Source organism: Siniperca chuatsi, linkage group LG24 (genome assembly GCF_020085105.1).
Source record: "Siniperca chuatsi isolate FFG_IHB_CAS linkage group LG24, ASM2008510v1, whole genome shotgun sequence".
NCBI lineage: Eukaryota > Metazoa > Chordata > Actinopteri > Centrarchiformes > Sinipercidae > Siniperca > Siniperca chuatsi.
In genome coordinates this window covers 15,669,908-15,693,451 of record NC_058065.1, presented here as the reverse complement: position 1 = coordinate 15,693,451, position 23,544 = coordinate 15,669,908, and the positions used below count along the sequence as shown (strand labels likewise).

General features: G+C 39.6%; 1 protein-coding gene across 21 annotated transcripts in view; it reads right to left on the bottom strand.

Moving 5' to 3' along the window:
* The window catches only part of dmd (dystrophin), a 419,464-nt gene that overhangs the window by 10,994 nt on the left and 384,926 nt on the right, over positions 1 to 23,544 (bottom strand). For 19 of the 21 annotated variants that reach the window (XM_044188364.1, XM_044188354.1, XM_044188358.1 and 16 more), the window contains 8 exons: positions 21,300 to 21,466; positions 18,139 to 18,250; positions 16,197 to 16,333; positions 13,539 to 13,577; positions 10,937 to 11,002; positions 5,542 to 5,607; positions 2,458 to 2,616; positions 997 to 1,240 (listed from right to left, as the gene is read on the bottom strand). In XM_044188364.1, the coding sequence (XP_044044299.1) occupies positions 997 to 1,240; positions 2,458 to 2,616; positions 5,542 to 5,607; positions 10,937 to 11,002; positions 13,539 to 13,577; positions 16,197 to 16,333; positions 18,139 to 18,250; positions 21,300 to 21,466 (990 nt within the window). The remainder of the gene's footprint in view (positions 1 to 996; positions 1,241 to 2,457; positions 2,617 to 5,541; positions 5,608 to 10,936; positions 11,003 to 13,538; positions 13,578 to 16,196; positions 16,334 to 18,138; positions 18,251 to 21,299; positions 21,467 to 23,544) is intronic. The other 2 variants (XM_044188362.1, XM_044188369.1) reach the window with 1 other exon arrangement.

Below are 23,544 nucleotides of genomic sequence, written 5' to 3'. Positions count from 1 at the left end.
CAATAAGACGGTGTAGTCCCTCATTCGTCCAGGAGTGTTCTATTGTAGAAAAGGTTTCAGTCGTAGTCATCTGGACACTGTTTTCAGAATCAAGACGTTTCGGCTCCCATCCGGAAGTCATTCTCAATTGTGAATGACTGAAACCTTTTCTACGACTACCCACAATGCAAATTGACCGCTGACAATTCAGTCTGAGATACACAGGTCTGTTATACTAGTAGAGGCTAATGTAGCCTGGATCCTTAAGAAGAGCGGGCTACAGAGGTCTGGTAAGCTCACTTCTTTCTAACTCCACACCTACAGATTTTCTTCATTTTCAAACTTGTAGTCTTCAGCTCCAACTGACACTGACTCGAGTCACTCGATCACTTGAGGACATTTATCAGACTTCACACAGCTCCCTCTAGAGGCACAAAATGCTTTATTATTACAGGCTGTAGTTGTATGTCTCTGTGCCTGTCTGTTGCTTGTCTATGTGTTTTGGTCTGTACTCTGCACGTGTGTGCTGTGTCATATTTGCTTGAAATATTTCAGGGAATTGCTCAGTTGTCTCTTTTTTGGTAATATGCAATAACAGGAGGCCCCACAAAAAGTATAGATTAGGGGCACAAGACCACCTTAATCTGCCTCTGGGTATGACATGATATGGGCCAAAACCAGACATCGGGTAGGTCTTAGAGATATAGTAAATAAACATGGTAGAAACTGATGTATCTATTCAAAGCCATCCATTTATGTTTAATAACTTTTAAGGTGTTACTTTATATCCATCAATTCAAAAAATGTTCAAAAAGTACACTCCTGTTTGCTAAGCTGTCACTTTCTACTATTTTATAATGTGCTGACTGCTAATACAGTTTCTATGGGCAGGCAACAAAATATACAACAGATATTTATATTAGATATTTATATTTCAGATCATAGACAAAGTATACTCAGCATATGTAAGAGGATGGCACAGTTTGTGAATGAATGTGTGTTCCTGCTGGGGTGTACCTGCTCCAGCAGCTGTCTCAGCCTGTGCAGTTGGGACTCCAGCTGTTTGTTGTGGTCCTCCAGTATCTGCATCCGGGCCTCCAGACGTCCTTTGTGTTGCCGCAGTAGTTTGGCCTCAGCGATGAGCTCGGCGTCACGTGCACTCTGTGGTGACACCGGGAGCATCTCCGGGGGCGACGGCAGCGGGGACAGGCCCTTCCTGTCGTGGGCCTTCTTCAGACGGTCATACTCGGATTGTAGCTTCCTGCAATAGCAGAGGATTTAATCAACTGCTGCTGCTATCTTTGATATACATGTGAAATATCAAACACACACTGTTAGGAGAGGGTGAACTTTTGTTTTACTCATTATCGAGGGGAAGCTGGGTCACTGCAGCAACATAGATGGCTCCTATCTCTATGGGTGAGCCCAGCCACCGTACTCATTTTTTATCCATAATCTCATTCTTTCGGTCACTGCAATGTGGGCTGGAATGTAGATCGACTGGTAAATTGAAATCTTTGCCTTTCGGCTCAGCTCCCTCTTCACCACAAGGGACCAGTACAACGCCTGCATTACTGCTGATGCTGAGGTGAGTGCCTGGTGGCTGGGTATCAACCCATGGGGCCTGGTTGGGCACAGCCTGAAAGAACTATATGGAGCTGCCGCCCTGTGGGCCCACCATCCACAGGGGTAGGCACTGGGGTCAGGTGCATTGCCAGCTGGGCGGCAGGCATAGGCGGGAGCTAGGCATGCTGACCCTTATCGCAGAAGTTTCAAGATGCAATATTAAAATGTGAACCCAAGACTTCTGAAGAACCCAAATTTAGATTGTAGAGATGCATGAATTTTTTGAAACCTGTAAGCTCTTTATTATTTACGCAAAATCAGGACACTTTAACAACTGATCCTGTTGAAGTTAGAGCCGAGTTAAGTTAAAGGTGGGGTATGTGATTCTAATCAAAGACACGTCTTTTTGTCAAATTCTGCGAATATCTCCTCACGGTCCGATAGTACACAGCCCTGCCTCTGTAAATGGGAAATAAACAAAGTGGCTCGGACCGAGCAACACAACACTATTCCAGCCATGATTTGTGTGTCAGGCAACGTTAAATGACTTGCCCACGGACGTTCAGCTTACTTTCTAGTTTGCAAAGATATGCTGTGGTTGTGATGTTAGCTATAGTAGCAGGAGAGTTGTGAGTATCGCTGTCTGGAGCTGGTTTCCTGGCTCTGGGAAACTGTCTCGTCTTCTCTGACTGTTAGCTTCAACTAACAGCAGCAACTGTAGCTACAGTTTGCTAACCCACAACCTAGCTAACGTCAGTTACATTACTTGCTTTGTCGTTGTTCACTTTATATCATGGTATTTGTCCTGGTATTGGATTTCTCCGGAATCGCATACCCCACCTTTAAGGTTAGAGTAAAGGAATGATGCAGACAACAGAAGATAATAATAGAAAGACAGGTCCATTCACTGACCTGTTCTCCAGTTCTAGGTCGTTGAGGACCCTCTCCAGCTCTCCTTTCTCCTCCGTTTCCATGGAGATGAGGATCTGGGCAGGGCTGCGGGGCTGGCTGAGAGGAGAGCCTTGGTTCAGAGACTGGCAGTAGTGCTGGATCAACATGTGCTCGTCATCGCTGCAAATGCACACATGCCAAACATACCCACCAATACACAGACATATACATACATTCACAGTCACAGAAACGCCAGTGCACGCACGCACACACACACACGAGAAAATTGACAAAAAGAAAATCAGCAAGTGAATGAAACAGCAGCAGTGGAACAGGACTGACCACATTAGAAGAATCTCAAACACAGCAGGGACAGAGAGAGGGCTAGAGCTGTTGTCTTTGTCAACACATTTGTTCTGAACTCTGTTTGCAACGCTGGATTTTGGAGCGATTCGATTGGCCACGCTCTGCCAACTCTGACTGATCACACACACGGCCCGCAGTGTTTGGGAGGATTTTAATTAGGCCAGGTATTTAGATGCTTCTGCATTCACTGCATTGCTTTCAGCTCAGCCAATCTCTGAATACTAAAGGAGCTCAGTTCAGAGACTATTTGCTGTGTGCATCTGTGGGATGAAGTCAAGATTTTAAAACTAAAACTAAACTAAATATGTAATTTAATTATGTGGATGAGAAATCTGTAATCTAAAACTAATTAGAACACACCTGGTGACTGTATGTTCTTTTTTATGTAAGGCAGTAATATTGTTAAGAAGAAAAAAAATACTCTTAATTTCTAAATTAATTTTACAAAGTAATGTAATCAGGATTGAGAATTTTTATTTATAACAGAAGATCTGTATTACAAACTGGAGGTGGGGAGTTTGAAAGATGCGGGCGTGGGAGAGTCTAACAAAAGACGTTGTCAGGTTGAATTATGGAAAATGTACATACTATAGACTAAAAGTCAGGATATCTCAGCCTCCGCTGCTTTGATTTACTTTCACACAAGCCACTTCTGACATTATAGAAGCGTAATATTAAATCACTGACCATTTGAATTAAGTACCTCTTTAATCACTAAATATTAAAAATCTACAAATGGCAACTACAAGTTACCAGACCCCAAAGCAATGTCTTAAAGCAATATAAATAAAAATGTAATTGAATTAAAATTGAATTTGTGCTGTTGACCAATAGCAAGCCATCTTGACAGTGCTGAACTTCTAAGCTGTGTTGCTTCATCCACTTGTATTTAACCTCCTCTGTTAGACTAGAAACTGCTGCTATCACAAACGCATCTTTTGAATAAACTGTGTGAACTTATTGTCTGGTTAGCGACTGAGCTAACAAACCGTCAGTTAGCAAGCTAGCTTGGAGAATGTTTTACCCCCTTCAATAACTGTATTGAATCAAATGATGTACAATCCTGAGAACAAAATGCCAGTGGGGAGTAAATGGCACAGTACAAAGAAAACAGAAAGAAGCTTGGAGAGCTACTGTGACTGACTAGCACTAGCATGTTTCCAGCTTGCTAGCGTGTTAACGGGTAGCACACCAGCTACAGTAATAAAGAAGTTAATCCATCAATAAGTGTCTAGAACCAAATATTTCAAGGAGCGCAGAGGAGTTTCACCACTTTCTGCAGTCTTACTGCTAAAGTACTCTAACACGTTAATTTTGATTTGAATGATTTAGATCATGACCAGCTCCAATAATTCAACAGCTGCCAATTCATGGAGTTTTCTGTTCTTCTCTCTGTACCATGCAAAAATTCCTGTTTAAAATAATCACATTCCATTGTACTACTGTAAATACAACATTTTTTAAGAAAAGGAATCATAGAAAACAAATGCATAGTTATAGTGATGAGTTTAAACAGACTGCGAACATATATGCTTACATGAATATTGTACCTATTGCACATGTTTACATAAACACAAATTCTCTCATTAATTGAGATGCTGGGATTTTGTTAATGAGCTGCATATTAACTTTATATCCCAATTATAATCCCCCAGAGAAAATCTTATGCCTGAGGACAATATAAATATGTGAGATGTACTTATATTACCTGGTAATATCTAGTATACAGGAATACACACACACACACACGGGGGACAATTTAAAGGAAAAACCTGATTAAAAGAGTGGAGAAACACATCAAATGCAGATGCTTCCATGCACCAGGGTTCACTGAATGGTTTGGTCAGTATGAAAATGACACACCTATGGAAGATTTTGGACTAACGTGTAGGACAATGCTCTCCACCACCATCTCCATAACACCAAATGATATATTATAAACTTTCATCTTCAAATCTATTTAGTGATGTCTGTGACTGTCTCTGATGCTATGTCATTTTATTATGTCTGGCTGTTTGTTTTTCTTTCAATCTGCTGTACTCAGGTCTCTCTTGCAAAAGAGATCTTGATCTCAATGATATTACTTGATTAATTAAAGGTTGTACATATAAATGAGGGAATATAATATGAGGGTTTAAGCACCAAAACTACTTGGTTTGGTTTAGGAAAAGATCATGGTTTGGGTAACAAATAAATTCCTTAAAACAATCAACATAGACTATTGGTTTTACCAAATCCCAGTCTCCTGTGTGAAAGTCCTCTATATGCAGACTGTGTCGCTCTTTATACGACGTTTGTCCTTTGCACCCGTCATTATCGCCCCCTGTTTAAACTGCACCTTCATACACGCGTGTACTTTTCATGCCAAGGCCAGGCAAGGCAAAATGTAATACTGACATGGTATCCTCTAGTGGATCGGCGAGTGTATTACAAGCTTTTGTGCGATACTGGGCTATCCAATAGAGTTCCACAGACTTGGCTAGGAGCACTGTAGCTGTTCCGGAGGCTTGTGGTGGCCTGATTACATACTAAGACACTTCATGTTGGATGTGATGATGCAAACAAGAATAACACCATAATATGAGCTTGTATCCAGAATACTGGGCACATGTTAACATAGTCACTGACATATATCCAGCCAATGGAAACAAAGAAGACAGAACCAGTTCACACACACAAGCCAATCAGTGAGTGAGGGGGTTGGATAAACAAAACAAACAAACAAAAAGCGGTTCTCACATGCTCTCATTGGGTGAGATACTGTCATTCAGATAAGAGCCATTACGATTCTCCATTTCTGCTAACCTGCGGAGGGGGAAGAAACAGAGCAGTCAGTCCCAAAACCAAAAGGTCGAGCAATTAGCAGATTCTAGGGGGAAAATCCATGTCAAAACAGAATTCAGATATTTTGCTGATATGATTGTGGTTTTTCAGAGCGTAACCCAATGTGCGATGAGGTTGATATGAAAACACAAATTTGCCAAAACCATCTTAAGGCTTCATCTGTCCTGTCATGGGTTATCTAACTTCTTCCAACTCTATGGAAGCTGGTTTTCACAGAATGAATGGTAGAAAATGTTGCTATTTTTCTGAAGGGAGGAAAATGAGGCCTGGTGTCTCCAGTTACACTAATTATGAGCAAACAGCAGCAGGAATAATGGAGAATTTGGTGAAGCACATAATGGTTGTTGAGACTGTCGGAGTTCCTCTGTGTTTGGCATATGTTGTTATCATTTTAAATTTAACAGATAAAATGTTAGACTCTCACACACTGTGTGTAGCCCTCTCTAACCTTGCCTTGCCACTTTATTTTATAGTGTTTACAACTGATGTTGGCTTGTATTGCCTTGAAAGCTGCCTTACAAAAGTGGCAAGTGGCAGACCTCTAACACATAATAATGCTATTTGGTTTTCAATTTTATATGACTCACTTGTGTAACTGCCTTTGTAACTGTGATTTACAGTAATCGAATTTCTGGTGCATTAGTCACAAACATTGCAATAATACTGTATGTAATGTGGGAAGTCTAAAATATTATGACAACATATGCTATACACAGGAAAGGTGTATTAGCAAAGAAGAGCTAAGGGTCAAACCAGGGATAATTTGAATGGACAGACATTGGTTTCTTAAAAACATATATACTAAGTTTTGTTTTTCTATTCTTTAAAATGAGTAATTCAACAGTGTGCTTTTTTCAGAGAGTTAGATGAGAAGATCGATACCACTCGCATGTCTGTGCATTGTCTATGGAGCTAAAGCCAGGAGTTGATTACACTCAAACAAGGCTGCAGGCCCCAATGGCGTTAGCCCTGGGGTGCTAAAAGCCTGAGCCCCCCAGCTATGTGGAGTCCTTCAATTTTTTAAAGAGTTTCCCTACGGGGATCAATAAAGTATTTCTGATTCTGATTCTGATTTCTGATTAGCTTAGTCTAACATAAAGACTGGAAACTGGGGGGAAACAGCTAGCCTGGCTCTGCCCAAAGCTGAAAAATATTTGTTTTGACACTTCAGATTGGTAAAAACAAACAGTGAGCTTTGGAGGTGCTGGTAGGCATTTTTTTTACTTGAGCCATGATAGCTGTTTCCCCCAGCTTCAGTCTTTATGCTAAGCTAAACTAACCACCTCCTAGCTCTACAAACAGACATAAGAGTAATATTGATCTTCTGAGTATCTTAAATTAGTAGTAAAATAGTATCTTGCTAATTGCTGCCATGTCTGTATGCCAAATATGAAGCTAGAGCAAGGAGCTGATTAGCTTAGCTTAGCATAAAGAGGAAACATGGGGAAACAGCTAGCCTGGCTCTGTGCAAAGTTGAAAATTATGCCTACCAACACCTCCAAAGCTCACTAATTAACTGTTGTATCTCCTTAGTTTGATCCGTACACAAACAAAAATGGAAAAAAAAGTTCTGTTTTTTTTCAGGAGTTACTTTCTATTATTCAGACTGTAATTACAATCAGTGAAGTGGGAAAAAATGCTCACGTCTGTCTCCTAGTTGTAATTTTGAGATGGAAATATTTTGAATTGCTGAAAGCAACAATATCTCCCACTTGGTGAAAAGAACTTAAGTGTCAACAAACCAGCTGACAGTTAGATTGAAATAAAATCCAATATTGAGTCAGTTGATTCAGCTAATTAAAAAGCCAATTAAAAAGTTTGTGTCTTGTTTTACTTGTAAATGAACCACTACATATGTAACACAATAAAAATAGCTACTTTAGGCTATTTATCTGGTGTGACTACGAGGTTAACAATGGGGAGAACCATCTTAACAAGAGGTCGTTTTAACATTTCAGTTTGTGTCTTTTTCAACTTTGGAGAGAGCAAAGCTAGCTGCTTCCCCTTGCTTCTAGTCTTTATGATAATAGCAAATCTCTTGCTGGTTCTAGCTCCATATTTAGTCTACATACATGCTCTCTGCAAGAAATCGAATAGGCAGTTTTCATAGAGACCATTTCTTCAGTAGACAGTAGTTCCTATGAAAAATGTTCACAGTAAAATCTGTTGATCATCAAGAGTAACCAAGACACTGTTTCTGGAAACAGTGCTCAGGCACACTACTGTTAAATTTCTAAATGTCATTTTTTTTAATGTTTTCAGCACTACAAACAGAATTCCATTCATCTCCATTGTATTGGGGTGGAGGCAGGGGAGATAAACAACTATGTACATGGCTAGATACCACTAGAGGTAAGTGAGAAAATATGTTTTTTGATCTGATCCTTTGAAAAGGAAAAAAAACTGGTATTATCTTTGAAGAAACCAGTGTCTGGCCATTAAGACAGGCCTTGTAAACAAACCTCCCGACTTGTGCTTCTCCAACAGATCTGTCATGATAAAATAGCTGTAAGTGAAAAGCCAAAGATTTAAATTGCTCCGTTGCTATCTCTACTAGATCAGTTTCCTGGTTGTTGCAGTGAAGAAAGTAAAGAGATTTTGGGGCTCAAATAAAATAAGCTCAGTGCTTGGCAGTGAGTGTTGAAGCAGATGCACTGTGACAGACTGGCATCTGCCCAGGCTGGTGTATTTGTACTCATAAGCTGCTGCTTGCTAAAGAAACAAGAGATAACCTTGCGGTCGGGGGGCCATCAGCTCACTTGAGGCTTAATTATGTTACTTCTTTGCCCTACCACCTTCTTTTAATCTGCTGGATGGTATCTGGAATCCGCCAGATCTAGACGGGACAGGGGCTGAGAGCACAGAGCCGGAGGGGGGGAGTGTGCCTCAGCATGTGTGTCCGTCAGTGTGTGCTGCTGTGTATTTATATATGTGCGTGCATGTTAGCCCAAGGCAACAGTGAGTGGTGTCAAACAGTCTCTGGCAGGGATCAAAGACTCGGGCTGTGGCGACCTCACACTGACTCCACTGAGGAATACTAACAGTGCTCAACTGACTGATTCAATGACCGACCGATCAACTGCTTGATTGACTCATTGCTTGATTGATTTGACTGCTTCTTGTCCCTCAGCGGTGGGTTTCTGGGTGCAGTTAGGATCACGGCAAACTGAAGGAACACTGAAATGTTTTGGTGAATAAGCTCTGATTGACTCAGTCTGGCACCACAACAATGTTAATGGGTTTTCTCTCTTCTAAGTCCAGTATTGATGAGGTTTTCAAGTGCACATACTGGTGCACTGGATGGTACAAGCAACATCATAGATGCATTAGCATATGCATATACAGGACTCTCACTGCACGCTTATTCACCAAAAAGTCAATGCATCACCTTATCATGTGTACACATTCAGTTATACTGTATGCAAAGGGATAGCTTGACATTTTAGTTCAGCCTTATACTATTCGTCCTCTTCATTATCACCTGAAATCGACTGAAAAATCCTTTTAAACACAAATGGATGTAAGTGCTGTTTTTTATCATTGACAAAACCCCTGCAATAATAATATGTTTAAGAAAAGACAGAGACTTTTACATAAAATGGCAAATGCCTTGTGATAAAAAGACACTCAAATTAAGTTTGTCAAGGTATCCCATTCTCCATCTCTAAATAATCAACAACCGTGCATAAACTACTTTCAAAGCACTGACATATACAGGCAGAAATTTATGGAATGAGTTGTTTTAGTTGTTAAAGGTACAGGAAACTCAAAATTGTGAAAATATGACTACATGTGCATTGCAATGTTGCTCTTAGAAATGTCATCAGTTGCTGTTAATTGCTCCCATGTTTTTTCTTTTGTTACATTTCATCTACAGTATACCTTATTTATACCTTTATTTCCTGGTTCAGATGCTGGGTTTTAAAATGGTTTGCTAGTGTTTTGTCCAAATAGAGAACACATTTCTAATCTGGGCTTTTGATGTGTGATTGACAGCCATTAAACTGGGTTTATGGACAACGCATTTTACAATAGATACCTATGGCGTAGGTTTTGCACTGCTCTGATGTATTTTCACTTCTGGTTGTCAATCATACAGTTTATGGCGGTGAGACTCCTCTGCTAACTTTACACTGTGTGCCATGTTTATGTATTGCCATATCATCCGTAGACATTGAATGGTTGTGATTTGTTGGGTCTCTGTAAATAAGATTAAAAAGAGTACGGTCTAGACCTGCTCTATAGGAAAAGTGCAATGAGATAACTTCTGTTGTGAATTGGCACTATATAAATAAAATTGAAGTGAATTGTGGTGTGGGGCTTCATCATTATTTTTGCGGCCCTCCTGATTTTATTTGCATCTAATCATAATTCTCCTACCAGAAAAGGCAGAATAAATAATTGTGATTTTTACTTATTTAATATTTTGTGTAACTTTCCACAGTACATCACGTCTATACCCACATGTAGATATGGAAGAAACACATTTCTAAATTTAGTTTCCTGTACCTTTAACTCATCTTCAGTCAGATATAGAAAATATGACATTCATTGGCATCTATATTAAACCACATGCCAACAAAACAAGCAAAACAGGCAATCTTTGGACTGACTGTATGACATATGCCTGATAGGTAGGTTCACATCTTCAGTGTTAGCATTTAATAAGATTAATGAGACTACATTACTAAAATAGACTCACTGGGTTGCAAACAAATGACAAGTCCATCTGTCACTTATACATGCTTGAGTTTATTTTAACATCAATCTGTTGTGAATTTCAAACCATGGTGGGTGGGGAAGCTTTCACTAGATGAGAATAATCAGACTTATTCTGAGGTAAAAACACCTCTAATTTGTGACTAACAGCTTTAAAAGATCACAAAGCTCTTTAATGATCGACTTATAGATTTATTAAGTGGAATGAACATGAAAATGTTGACCGAAAGTTCCCCAGAACTGCATCAGCAAAGAATTAGGGCAACCAATCCCCTGTGAGTTAACAGCTGCATGAACACAGTTGGGGGAAGACAGACATCCCAGTGCAGGAGGTCTGCTGTGCTTAAGCATTTTCTCCAAATTCATTATTCCAAATTACATGAATCAAAATGTTTCTAGTGTCTGGGAGAGCTTTCTGGAGGAGCCATTATCTGCAAGGCTCAAAGGGCCTAGGGTAGCAGCAGGGAATGCAAAAAGTGAAGCACGAGGAAGGTTACTTCACCATGTCCTGTTAGCAACACTGTGAGTCTATGCTGTGAGGAGCTGCTGCTGAATGCAGATAGTGTGTTACCGGTTGGCGTAGTGCTCAATCCGAGTGTGTGTGTCGTCATGTGAGAGCTGAGGGGACGATCCAGGCCTGCGACAGAGAGAGAAACACAGACAGAAAAAGAGATTCATGAATCCAACCAGGAGAGACTCAATCCCAACACACACTCACACATGCACAAGCCACATGAATCCACAGGAGAGCTATGAGGGGAGCGACAGTACGAGGCACAGATGTGTGGCAGTGTGAAATGCTCTGTAAATAAGCTCCTCGCCTTAGCTTGTATCCTGCACTCCCGACTTGGAATACATTTGCCTTCACTTCAAAAGACGCTTCGGATCTGAGATGTCACACCTCGTCTGCCGAGGGAAAGATCAGTATTTTGACATCATTAACCAGGAGTCTCTAAGGATTCTAACAACTTTTCCGGCAGTGTTTTAGTCCTTGACAAATTAAGGTTCGACTCTTTAAAATCCTGAAAACTTCCCTTTACAAGGGCACCTTGACGTTTGGAAGTTTTATCTGTTAAGAGTCCAATCAGATGAGTTTTCATCACGAAGTAAAGGTGAACGAATAATGAAAAATGTCAGGATATTCCAAAAATATGAAATTATCCCTTAAAACTATATATGCCAGAGTTGTTTGCACTTAGAATTTGGTATAATGGCTTAAAATAGCTGTGGCTTAATTAGTATTTCCAACTAGATCAAAATGTGACTGATGGTATGACAATCACGTCTTTTGGCATATGCTGATTCTTAGTAGTATTCCCCTGTTGATTATTGGTATGCCACTGCCGTTTCACAGGCTTATGGCACATGTTGCTGTGTGCAACTTAAAAACAGATTGACACTCCTGTTTCACTGGCAGATAACACTTTTCACAGACATACCGATAATGTAACACCTGTGTTTTGGTATATACTTTGTGTATAAGTCTTCATGTGTCCAAATTGTCAGACTTGTGGAAAACCTACCAGAACCTGACATGCATAAATGAACTTCAAAAAAAAGATTTAAACAGACCTGAGGATAATTATACCCGATACAGAGACAGAACACCAACACCGGCAGCAGCATGATGATCTATCATTTAATAAGCACCTGCTGTCAAAAAGAGCCGCAATATAATAATAATGTCATCAGAACAATTTTAAAGTCATAGAAACTAATTCCAAAAATAATTCCTTTATAGAATAATCTATATAAATAATAGAAAGTCCTGTTGTCACCCCCTGCACCAACAATAAAACATTCTGTATCCAACTGTGTGATACATAGAAGATAATCACTTTCTAACCAAATAATATCTATGATACAAATTCCAAAAAGTGATTCCATATAGCAATTTTTGATATAAGCTACTGATTTATTCCCAAAAGAGTTTTTGCTGCTGTGATTATGATGTACCACGTGATCAGAGCTGATACTGAGCATGCTCAGATCCATTCAGATCCACTCGGGTATTAGACATATTGACACAAAGACCCAAAAACTGTGATAGTAAAATGAGACCCTACCCGATCCAGTTAGACTGACTATAAGCTATAACCAGTCCATGTAGGCAGCTGCCAATGATGTGATGTATGCTATACTTTTCTGGCAGCTTAGGTAGCGGGGCTAGCCATAGCTATATTAACCCTGTACAACGATAATATTGAGCGTAGCCGTGGACAAAGATTTGGCCATTAATGCTAAACATGCTATTTGCTTATGGGCATTATGTAAGTGTCTTTCTGAATGTAACAAGTGGTTTATATATTAGTGGAACAGCATTGCTATGCTGTGTATTAGGCATACTGTTACCACAGCAGTATATTCCAATAATAATCAGTATATGAAGGTGGAAAGTCATATGCCAATGGAACAAGAGTGACGTGATGTGCATGAGTGCCGTAAACCTGTAGAACAGTAGCAGCATACTAATATTCAATAATTACACACCACTCAGAATTGACACATGACACTAGAACAGAAGTGGGAAACCATCAGCCACTTTTCATTCTCAGCGTTGCTGCATTCTTGGCTTGAACGGGTTGACAGGTGAGATAGGCCAGAAATGGGCTCAAAATCACTGTTAAAAAGACTTTTGGGCTCACAGAAACACCTGATCTACTGGGCTTGGCAAGTCTTGACATCGAACATAAAACACAAACTGTCTAAATAAGGTTAATAATGAATAATTTTAGATTTTTACTGGCCTGGATAGTTTTCATATTTAAAGAATCAGAATCAGGGGAGTGACTCATCCTGAATCACAGATCTGCAGGGTGATGTGGGGTCAAGCAGCAGCAAGAAGCTGAGATGTAAACCCACCACAGCTACAAGCAAAATGGCACTACACAATGAGAAATGGGTGGAGGTGAGTGAGTGTGTGTGTGTGTGTGTGTGTGTGTGTGTGTGTGTGTGTGTGTGTGTGTGTGTGTGTGTGTGTGTGTGTGTGCGCGTGTGAGCGACTAAGAATTATTTTGTGTGCATGACTGAAAGAAGAAAATTAAATCATGTACGTTTGCATGCCTGTTTGAGCAAGATAATATTTGAACATGAGACTGCCAGAAAGTGAATTTGCAGGTTCAGAGTGTGTGTGTGTGTGTGTGTGTGTGTGTGTGTGTGAGCCAGGTACTCACGCATGGTCTACGGGCCAGAAGTTGATCAGAGTGACAGGACTGCAAGACAAAAAAATGTGAGATGATGACACAGGAAGTGGGAGGACACTGCACAGCAAGGTATGATGGGAGCTGTATGGAAGGCAGCGGGGGGTTTCGAGACCAGATTGACACACATGATGAAATATGAGTTACAGTGCACAGGTACGTGCACGGGCGCGCACACACACACACACACAAAACAAACAACACACCATCACTGATGATAAGGAATTGATTATTGATTGACCTGCCTGGTTCAATAAAACACTTATTAATTACTTATTACGCATTAATCAAACAAGCAGGACAGAAAACCATTTCAGATATAATAAAACACTCATACGACGTGAGGTATCAAACCTTGTGTGCATGCACTTACACGTGAGTGTATTTTTTTTTGAGAGAGTGAAATAAAGAACACAAAAACAATATAAAAGGGGGTATGTGTGTTGTTACATTGCAGAGGGACAAACACACAACTCAGTTACACATTAAGCCTACACGAAATGTCACTGTGTGCATGCGTATTCTTCATCACTTACAGACCATAAGTGCCTAAAACTGTAAAGCCTTTATAATATTGTGTATTGTGTGTCTTCCTTCTTTATTTACATTACAGAGTCACTGTGTTTCAGATGTGCTGATATCCACATCAGCCCAGTGACCTGCTTCAGCTGCATTAGCATCCTTCAGGAGCACTGGTTTATATGTAGCATTAGCAGCTGGCAATCTTCAGTCACAGCACGTTGTGCTGTTTTCTACACTGCTTTGTTCGTTATCTGAAGTTCTAGTTGTTGATGTCATCAAGTTGTTTTTTTTTTCCTGGAGGCCAAAAAAGTCACAGATTTTTTTGTGGTTTTTTTGTATCTGTCCATAATACTTGAGGGCTATTAGCAAACGTTGAATGGGTCCTAGTGAATCCCCCCAGTGACCCCACTTATCTCTGCTGTTATATACAACTGCAATACCTCGTTCTGATTGGCTGGCTTACAATTTAAAAGGAATAGTTCGACAGTTACAGTGCCTGGCCAAGAAACAGTGCTGCATACAAGCCCCGGTAGAACGGCAAATTGTTGTCTTCACATGTTTTTTTTTTTACAGGTTAAACAACAACAATATAACGTGTTGATTTGTGAGCTTTAGAGGATTTTGTTACCTTTGGACAGAGCCAGGCTAGCTGTTTCCCTCCTGCTTCCAGTCTTTAAGCTAATCTAACCAGCTGCTGGCTCCAGCGTCATATTGAATGGACAAATATGAAAGTGGTATCGATCTTCTCATTCCCTAAATGTTGAACTTTTGCTTCATGTACCAGTTTGTAAAGCACACTGAAACATGTTTACACAAAGTTAGTAATGTGACAAAGGCCACTCTGACCAACAAAGAGGATGGTTAAAAAGGATGAACTAACTTGGATATTCATGACATCCATTCACCGAATTGACTGTGCAAAACAACACTTATGTGGTCTGACTTCCTGATGCCTTGTACTACCGTAGATTTATACCCCAGAATATGATGTGTGCTGAATATGATGGAGCACTGAAAACTTTATTTTTCACCTGTAACATGTCTCGCTTAGTTTAAAATATATATGGGAATTCTTAAAAATATATTTGTTTATGTAATGTATTATGTTAAAAGAAAGTTTTTCTTACACTTAAATATCGAAAATTTGTATCAACCCCAAATCAAATCAATCCAAAATCAGTCAGGTTCTATTCATGATTCTAAATCAGACATTTACTGTATATTACAAATTCTCCTTTTTTTAAAAATTTTTCTTTCAAACTTTGTTTCTTGACTCTTTAATAGTCACCTTTACCTGTACCTGCCACCCTCAACAATAAGAAGAATCAAACACATACTTGATATGGACAAACTAAATATACGCTGAGTAGGCAGCAAACACCTTACAAGAAACACATGAGGAGCTGGAACCAATTTTGAATACTCTGAACACTGTACACTGGGGTGCACGGTGGCAGAGCGGCTAAAGCTCCTGCCTCCCAATAAGGAGATCGTGGGTTCGTGGGATCGATTCCCGGACCAGACCAACATCACACAATCTCTCTGGGTGGAGTCTGCATGTCCTCCCCGTGTTACCGTGGGTTCTCTCCGGGTTCACCGTCCAAAGACATGCATGTGTAGGTTAATTGATAACTCTAAATTGCCCGTATTGAATGAATGTGAGAGTGAATGGTTGTCTGTCCTTGTCTGTGTCTGTGTTAGCCCTGCGACGAGTTGGCCACTGTCCGGGGTGTACCCTGCCTAAGGCCCAAAGTCACTGGGATAGGCTCCAGTCACCCGCGACCCCTAACGGGACCAAGCGGTAGAAAATGGATGGATGGATGGATGAACACTGTACAAAGACTATCACAGCTAAATCTGTTATTACACTGTGGCTACACTGCTTTGCATGCATGTGTGCATGCACATGCATCAGTGTGTGTGTATGCATGGGTTTAAATTAAATGTGTGTGTGCAATCAGAGACTTGTGAGTATTTGAGTGTGAGTGTGTGTCCTCTAATTCAGGTCACATTAGTGGAATGTCTCTCAGTTTGTAAAAACACCTAGTTTCTCTTCCTGCTTGCCCCTGTCTGTGTGTGTGTGTGTGTGTGTGAGTGTGTGAGACTCACGTTTCCATGTTGTCTCCCTCCAGGATGGTCTGGACAGGCAGGTAGCCCATGCGTGGGTGTTTGGCGAAGTAGCGCTTGGTCCTGAACTTGTTCTTCAGCACCTTGGCAAAGTCCCTGACATCCTCCCCTGATGTAGTCTGTGGAGAGACAGACACAAGGGTGGCTTTGTTCACTCCATGGGAGTGGGGCACAAAAACACACGCAACTTTAAGAACATGGCGCTCATTTATTTTGCGCCCTTTTGCCTTTATTCACACATCTAGTGGGTGAAGCTAATGCCCTCATTGTCAGATCTGAGTGTGTCATTACAGTTACAAGAACGAGGAAACAGATTTATGACTCTCAGCCAGAGCTTCAGTGTCTTTATTTTAGCCCTGGGCTAAAGATATCACAGTTTAACCCTTTATTTACAATAGATGTTAGACAATATGTACACAGTTTCAGGTTTACTGCTACACCAGTTGGCAGATTGTTTATCAACTGTTATGTGATTTGGCGGTGAAATGATTATTATGTGAGATTATCTATCATCCAAACATTTTTATTCCTTTCCTGGTACAGCAGTTCTTGATTTTGCACTGGAGCTGGGTTTACTTTTGTAAAATCTCTTGATATTCTCTGACTTTTCCTAAGAATTCTATCATACTCCAGGAATTGATGAATGTAAGTCCAATATTCATTCTTCTTTTATCTGTCTCTTTAGCTGCTAAATGCTCCACTATGTTCACCTAACTGTCTCTAACTGTGTCTGTCTGCTGCTGGGCAGTTAGTGCACAGTGGGTTTTTATAGCTTTTTCCACTGAAAACAGCTGCCTGCTGTGGCTGAAAACAAGACTTATGAGAGCGCTGAGACGGGACCAAAACAATGAGCTGAAAGAGGTTCAAATGCTGTGAAGTGAGAAGAACTGTACAGTTTGGTGATAATTCTCTGTGGGTTTGTCTCTACGAGCAACATTACTTGTTTGTTAAAGGAATAGTTTGACATTTTGGGAAATGCACTTATTTGCTTTCTTGCTGAGAGTACACTAAATATTAACCTTGAGTCAGCAGCGGATTAGCTTAGCTTGGCAAAAAGACTGGGAGAGAGGGAAACAGCTAGCAAGCTTGGCTTACTCCAAAGTTTAAAAAATCTGCCTAAGAGCACCCATAAATTTTATAACAAGTTATAAATCATTTATTTATTTTGTAAACAAACAATAATGTAAAAATGACATGTTGTGTTAAGTTAGCTTCATATTTAGCATACACATATGAGAGTGGTCTCGATTTTCTAAACTTAATGCTCTGCAAAAAAAAGCAAATAAGCGTATTTCCCAAAATGTAAAACTATTTATTTATTTAAAAAATTTGAAATCTCATGTATGATTGTTGAAAGTTTTTTGACTTTCGAAATTTGTTTTTAATATGGCTTTTGGTCATCAAAAGTCACTAAAAAAAAAAAACCTTGATTGGTTCCAGTTTCTCCAATGGGACGATTTACTGCTTCACTCTGTTTAATGTGACATTAAACTAATATCTTTATGTTTTGGACTGTCTCGAACAAAACAAGACATTTAAAGATGTCATCCTTTGGGAAACTGTGACAGGCGTGTCATTTTAATCACACTTGTATATATTGGAGATCTAAATCCTTTGAATTAGGGTTATTAGCTTTCATGACTGAGGGAAGTCCAATTTACAAAGATGCTCACCAAATAAAAAGGCTTGTTGAAGGTGCAGGAGCTAAAATACAATGTATAATGGTAGGAAAAGCATCCACACTCTCCACTCTGTGCAATATTAATTTACTGAGGAAAGCTTTTGGATAGATTGCACAGATCTGAGAGTGCAGATGCTTTACACTTCCTAACTGGAGGAAGAAAGTTATTTGAAATTAAAATTCACATTCTCACTGTTTTCATTTACATTTCATTTACACATTGCAGAGCAAGAATATATATACCGGAGTGCAGTACTCGACCATGGGGTACTGCATCTTATGTCCCTTGGCGACGCGACCGGAGAAGAAGCAGCTTTGGCAAATGTCATAGTTGAAATGTTTCAGACTCCGATATCTAGGGAGAGAAAGAGAGAATGAAGGAGGAAGGTCAAGAAGGCAACGGAAGACAAAAGGAGAAGGAGAAAGGAGAGGTGTGAGGAAAGAGAACAAAGAAAAAAGGGGAGGAAGCAGAAATAGAAAAAGAGAATCAATAAATGAGGGAAATATATGGCTCTGTTTTCTCCAGGGTAGGAGTAGTTAAAATGCTTTCAGCCTTGTACCTAAATGAGATACTTATTCTCTGGTCCTGGAACTCTTCATTAAAATTTATCACCACTCTTGTCATGAAGGGGCTCACCAACAACAGAGCAGAAACACCGCCCTGTACAGGTCCCTCCCTTTAGTTAAGAAAAAGCCTCCTGGGCTTCGCCAATATTTTAAGGGTTGAGGTTACAAATATAACTGCAGTTCTGTCACTATAATCATATCATAAATCATTCATCTGTATTAGTGGGCTGTTTTACTGCCCTGCTGCTGCTGTTGAATTAGATGACGACAAATAGGTTCACAAGCTTTTTCACAGCTGGAGTTCGACTCTCGTGACAGAGAGCAATCTCATTGATCAAATGGGTGAAGCTAATATGTTTTTACTGGAATAATAAGGAATAATAACCTCCAACAAAGGGCTTTTAGTGTAAGTAATGTATAAGCTCACAATGGGCATCATGTGAGCTTGTTTTCTTATCCTAAAGCTCTCTTACTTGTTTCTGTGTGGCTTGTGTTTCAAGTCAGATTCAGCCGACTCTCTTAACTGCACAAACTTGTGGTAAATCGCTTTGTTCTCAAAAATGAGTAAAAAGAACTTTGCACTGTGGAACTTCAAGTCCTGCTGTCAGAAATCAGCAGACGAAAAAATAACAAGTTTAGCAGAGTCATGAGGGGTTTTATTACAGCTGCCAATGCTGTGTCATCACAGAGCCATACTGTGACAGAAATAAAGAGGGAATGTCTGATATGAAATTAGATGCTAAAAACATCTTGATAAAGTAAGTGGTCCATGACTCTTGGTGCCTACACACTGTATGATAACAATCTTGCAAGTTCATTTTATGTCACACGGTGTGAGATGGGTCTAAAACAAGAGTCTACAGCCATGCTAGCAGCTCTATGAGACTGTATTTAAACAAAGTGGTGCTTTGAGCTAAATGCTGACTTCAGCATGTGAACATGCTTACTATGACAATGCTTCACACTGATGTTAAGCAAGTATAATGTTACCCTTGTTAACCATTTTACTTTAGCGTGTTAACCTGCTAGCATTTGCTAATTAACACTAAACACAGAGGAGCTGAGGCTGAAGGGAATGTCATTAGTTTTGCAAGTGTTAGGTCATAAACCAAAGTATTTGTCAAATTGAAGGTTTTATGTGATGATGGCACTAGATGAAAAGCCAGAGGATCTCCAAAGTGGTTTGGATAAACTGTCTGGGAACAATGAATGTCTGTACAAAATGTTTTGGCAATCGAGTAGATGTCAAGATATTTCACTAGATAAGTGAAAACTTTGACCTCATGGTGGACAATGAATGTTTGTACAAAATTTAATGGCAATCCATCCAATAGCTGCTGAGATATTTCATTCTGGACCAAAGTGGTGGACCAAGCGATATTGCCATCGATAGAGTCAGGCTGCTAGCATGGCTAAAAAGTCTTGGTGGCAACCTGTGTCAGACTGTACACGATCAACATGAAATACTCATTTTACAAAGTGAGTTTGAGGTGCATATGTTTTTCAGCAGTAGCACTATGCTATCTTCGCCAGTGCATTTAGCTCATGTTGTATTCTGATTTGCTGGTTTGTAAACGTGGGTTGTAGCAGCAGTTACACTGACCACATTTATAACTAGTCCCTTCATGTGTCTTGGGAGGATCGGATAGCTATCAGATTTCAAAGAAGCCAAGTGTGTATGAACACACTGTTCAAAACCACCTTGGGAGGTGTCCTAAGACATTCTAGCCAAATGCTGAAAAGGTGTAAATGCATCCGTCTCTGCTAGACACATAGTAGTTTAGTTAGTTTAGTTTCATTAGGCATTGTAATGCTCCAGTCAAGACAAGTGTTTAACCCCTATGGATTAAGGAAGACTATCTGTAAATGACTGGTATGACAGGTCTGTACCACTCGTTCATTTTTTTGTTCTCATAAGAGAACATTGGTGAATGTGACAAATTCTCTTAAATCCCTCACACGTGCCACTTAAGAACACATCTGTTTGTATGAGTAGTTTTTGCATGAGGCCCAATAGGAGCAGAAAATATGACAAGAAATATAAAACTAACGCCATATCATTGTGGCAATTATCACTGCAGCTTCTTTTAAACAGACGCTAAAGCTTCTTGTTTCAAATAGCTGGTTGTAAACACCTCATTGGGTGTCATGATAAAGAGAGTAGCTTTGTGGAGCCAACCAGGGAGCCAGTGATCAACACATGAAACAAAATATGAAAATCCCACTTCTCTCCTCCTACTATTTAAATAAAGAAGAACACTATAGGCACAAGAATGCTCACTCTGCTTTAAAAATGAAAAGCTCTTTTGTATTATCTCTATAATAAAAAAACAATGTCTTATCTCTCTTAGTTATTGGAAAAACAGACTGTGGTGACATATAAAGATATTTAAAATAACACAGTATATAGCCAATGGGCTGCTGATATATACTATAGACTGATATATAACATTGATATATTAAAACATTATTTCACAAAGCCCAGAAGCCAAAGATCTCAGTGTGCAGTTATATCAGGGTTAATCCTCCTGACGGTGGACACTTAAAGGTTCAGCGCTGCAACACACAAGAGCATAATTCTCATCCACTTTCATTTGAGCTTAATTTAAAATTACGTTAACTTTGTGTTTTATTGCCATCTATGTAAGGAGATGAAGAATATAATGGCTTCAATTCTGCAATTTTCTTCTGATTAGACATTCAGATGTGCTGCTCAAAAGATGGATTATGTGCGGAACATTCACCTATAAAGCCCAGACAAAAACAGTGAAATATTTAAGTCATATTTGTACTGTAAAACAAAAAAAGAGGTTGTGCTGCGACAGTATGACTCTGACCTGAATCCTATGATGGGACACTCCTTGCAGATGTTACACTTGGCCTGGTGCTTGGCGGTCTCGGCGGCGGCCACGCGGTGCAGGACGGGTAACCACACCATGGACTGAGGCTCCAGACGCATCCAGTCCAGGAACATGGCGGCTTCCAGCTCGGGTTTGTTGTTGGCCTGGGAAGAAGATGAAGTTACAGTAAGCATGGTTTGAAAATAAAACAAAAAAGTGGTATCAGCTAAACTAATTAAAATCTTATTTTTGGAAAGGTTTTGGAAATATTTTTCCATCTTCTAGTGAGGAGATGAAATCAGCTCTTTGTTTGAAGAAGTGTGTGTTCCCTCGAACAACTTTTTGTGTGTGTTTTAGTGAGAATGAAAACTACTTCACGTTTCACAGTGAGTCAGAGAATTGCAGTAAATATTTCATGTGTCTTGATGTTTTTGGATGTGAAATGGTAAAAACGACCTTGAATGTTATGTTTTGAAATAACAGTTCAGCCAAAAGACTGCCAAATTTTACTAAGACTCAAGGACATTCACTTACAACTGCACCCTGCCATCCTTACTTAAAGGATAAATCTAGTGATTCCATATTCCGTATTTTTCTTGGGGTCAAAAAATCCATAAAACCAATAATGAATGTATCCTACTAACAAATATTTTGTGTGTATCCAAAGCCTGATATATCTTTTGTGCCATAGAGCTTCATTGTCTTCCAAAATCTATTCCAAACACATCAGTGAGCCACACTGTTGCACTGGGTGACATGTTCCTTCATTACCATGAACACACACTGTAGTTTGTTTTGACTCAATCCCATATACACCACACCGCTGAAAATAGTCCCCAAAAATGCACTATTTCCTGTTTGAGTAACAGTTGAACTACAGTGGCCAGCTGTTTAAAAAAATAAATAAATTACTGAGCCTTTAGTTCACATCTCTTGTTCTAAATGAAAGAGTTGGACAGACAAAAAAAATAAAATAAAGACAACATATTGGCTTCGTCCATCACTTTCCCATCAGCAGGGACTCTGGGAACTCGAGGGTTTTGGAGCTTCCATGGAATTGACCCCCCACATCTCCCTCTGTCTCACACCCACATGCACACTGATTCCTCAGAGGAAGCAGCTGGAATGAAGCTAAGATATCTCCAGATTTAGGGCTAGATGAGATTAGATGGTCCACCTGGTGTGCGTGCCTGAGGGTGTGCTAAGAGAAAGAGTTTCTGTGTGTTTGTGTATTGTCTATCAACATGCTCAAATCATCAGAAGCTAAAAATGACTGTTTGTTCGAGCTTCATAATAACTGAAAATGAAAGCAAATGCCTTCTGTTGGTGACAGCGTTGAAATTAGCAGTGACAGCAAGCAGTGATTTGCAAACATGCATATTTACACAGTCTGCTACTACTTTAATACCAACTTCAATCTAATGTCATTGAAAAGATTTGTGATGATTCAAAAGTACAAACAATCAAGGAACCAGACTATTACAGCCTCAAAAACATGAAAAAAAATTTCATGTTAACAGTGTACATATACAGTCATAGCCAAAAATATTGGCACCCTTGCACATTTACAGAAAAACTCACAGTTGTCTCTAAAATAAGTTGAAATTGACAAAAGTATTTGGTCTCCACAATTCTTTATTTCACTGTTAATAGTACAGTAACTGTTTTTGATTCAGAACTTAACATCTAACATCTTAACTTTTAAATCATAAACTATACAGAAGTGAAATTAAATAAAATGAAATGCTGTTTATTCATTGGCCTTTTTGGCCCACTAATCTTAACTCGGTTGCCATGTCTATAACACTGTATTTTGCCCTTTGTTGTTTATTGTTGTCGTTGGTATGTTTCTTACTTTTTACTTTATATTTTAATGTTCTTTGTACAGCACTTTGGTCAGCTTAAGCTGTGTTTAAATGTGCTCAAGAAATAAACTTGACGTGACGAAATTATTGATACCCTACATTTAATATTATGTAGCACATCCTTCGGAGAAAATAACTGCCATCAAGCGCTTCCTATAGACTGCAATGAGAATCCTACACCTCTCTATTGGCCTGCTCTTCTTTTGCAAACTGCTTCAGTTCTCTCAGCTTTCAAGGGCGCCTTCTTCCAACTGCTGTTTTCAGATCTCTTCACAGGTGTTCAATGGGATTTAGATCTGGACTCATTGCTGGCCAATTTAGAACAGTCCAGTGTTTTCTTTTGAACCATTCCTGGGTGCTTTTTGATGTCCATGACC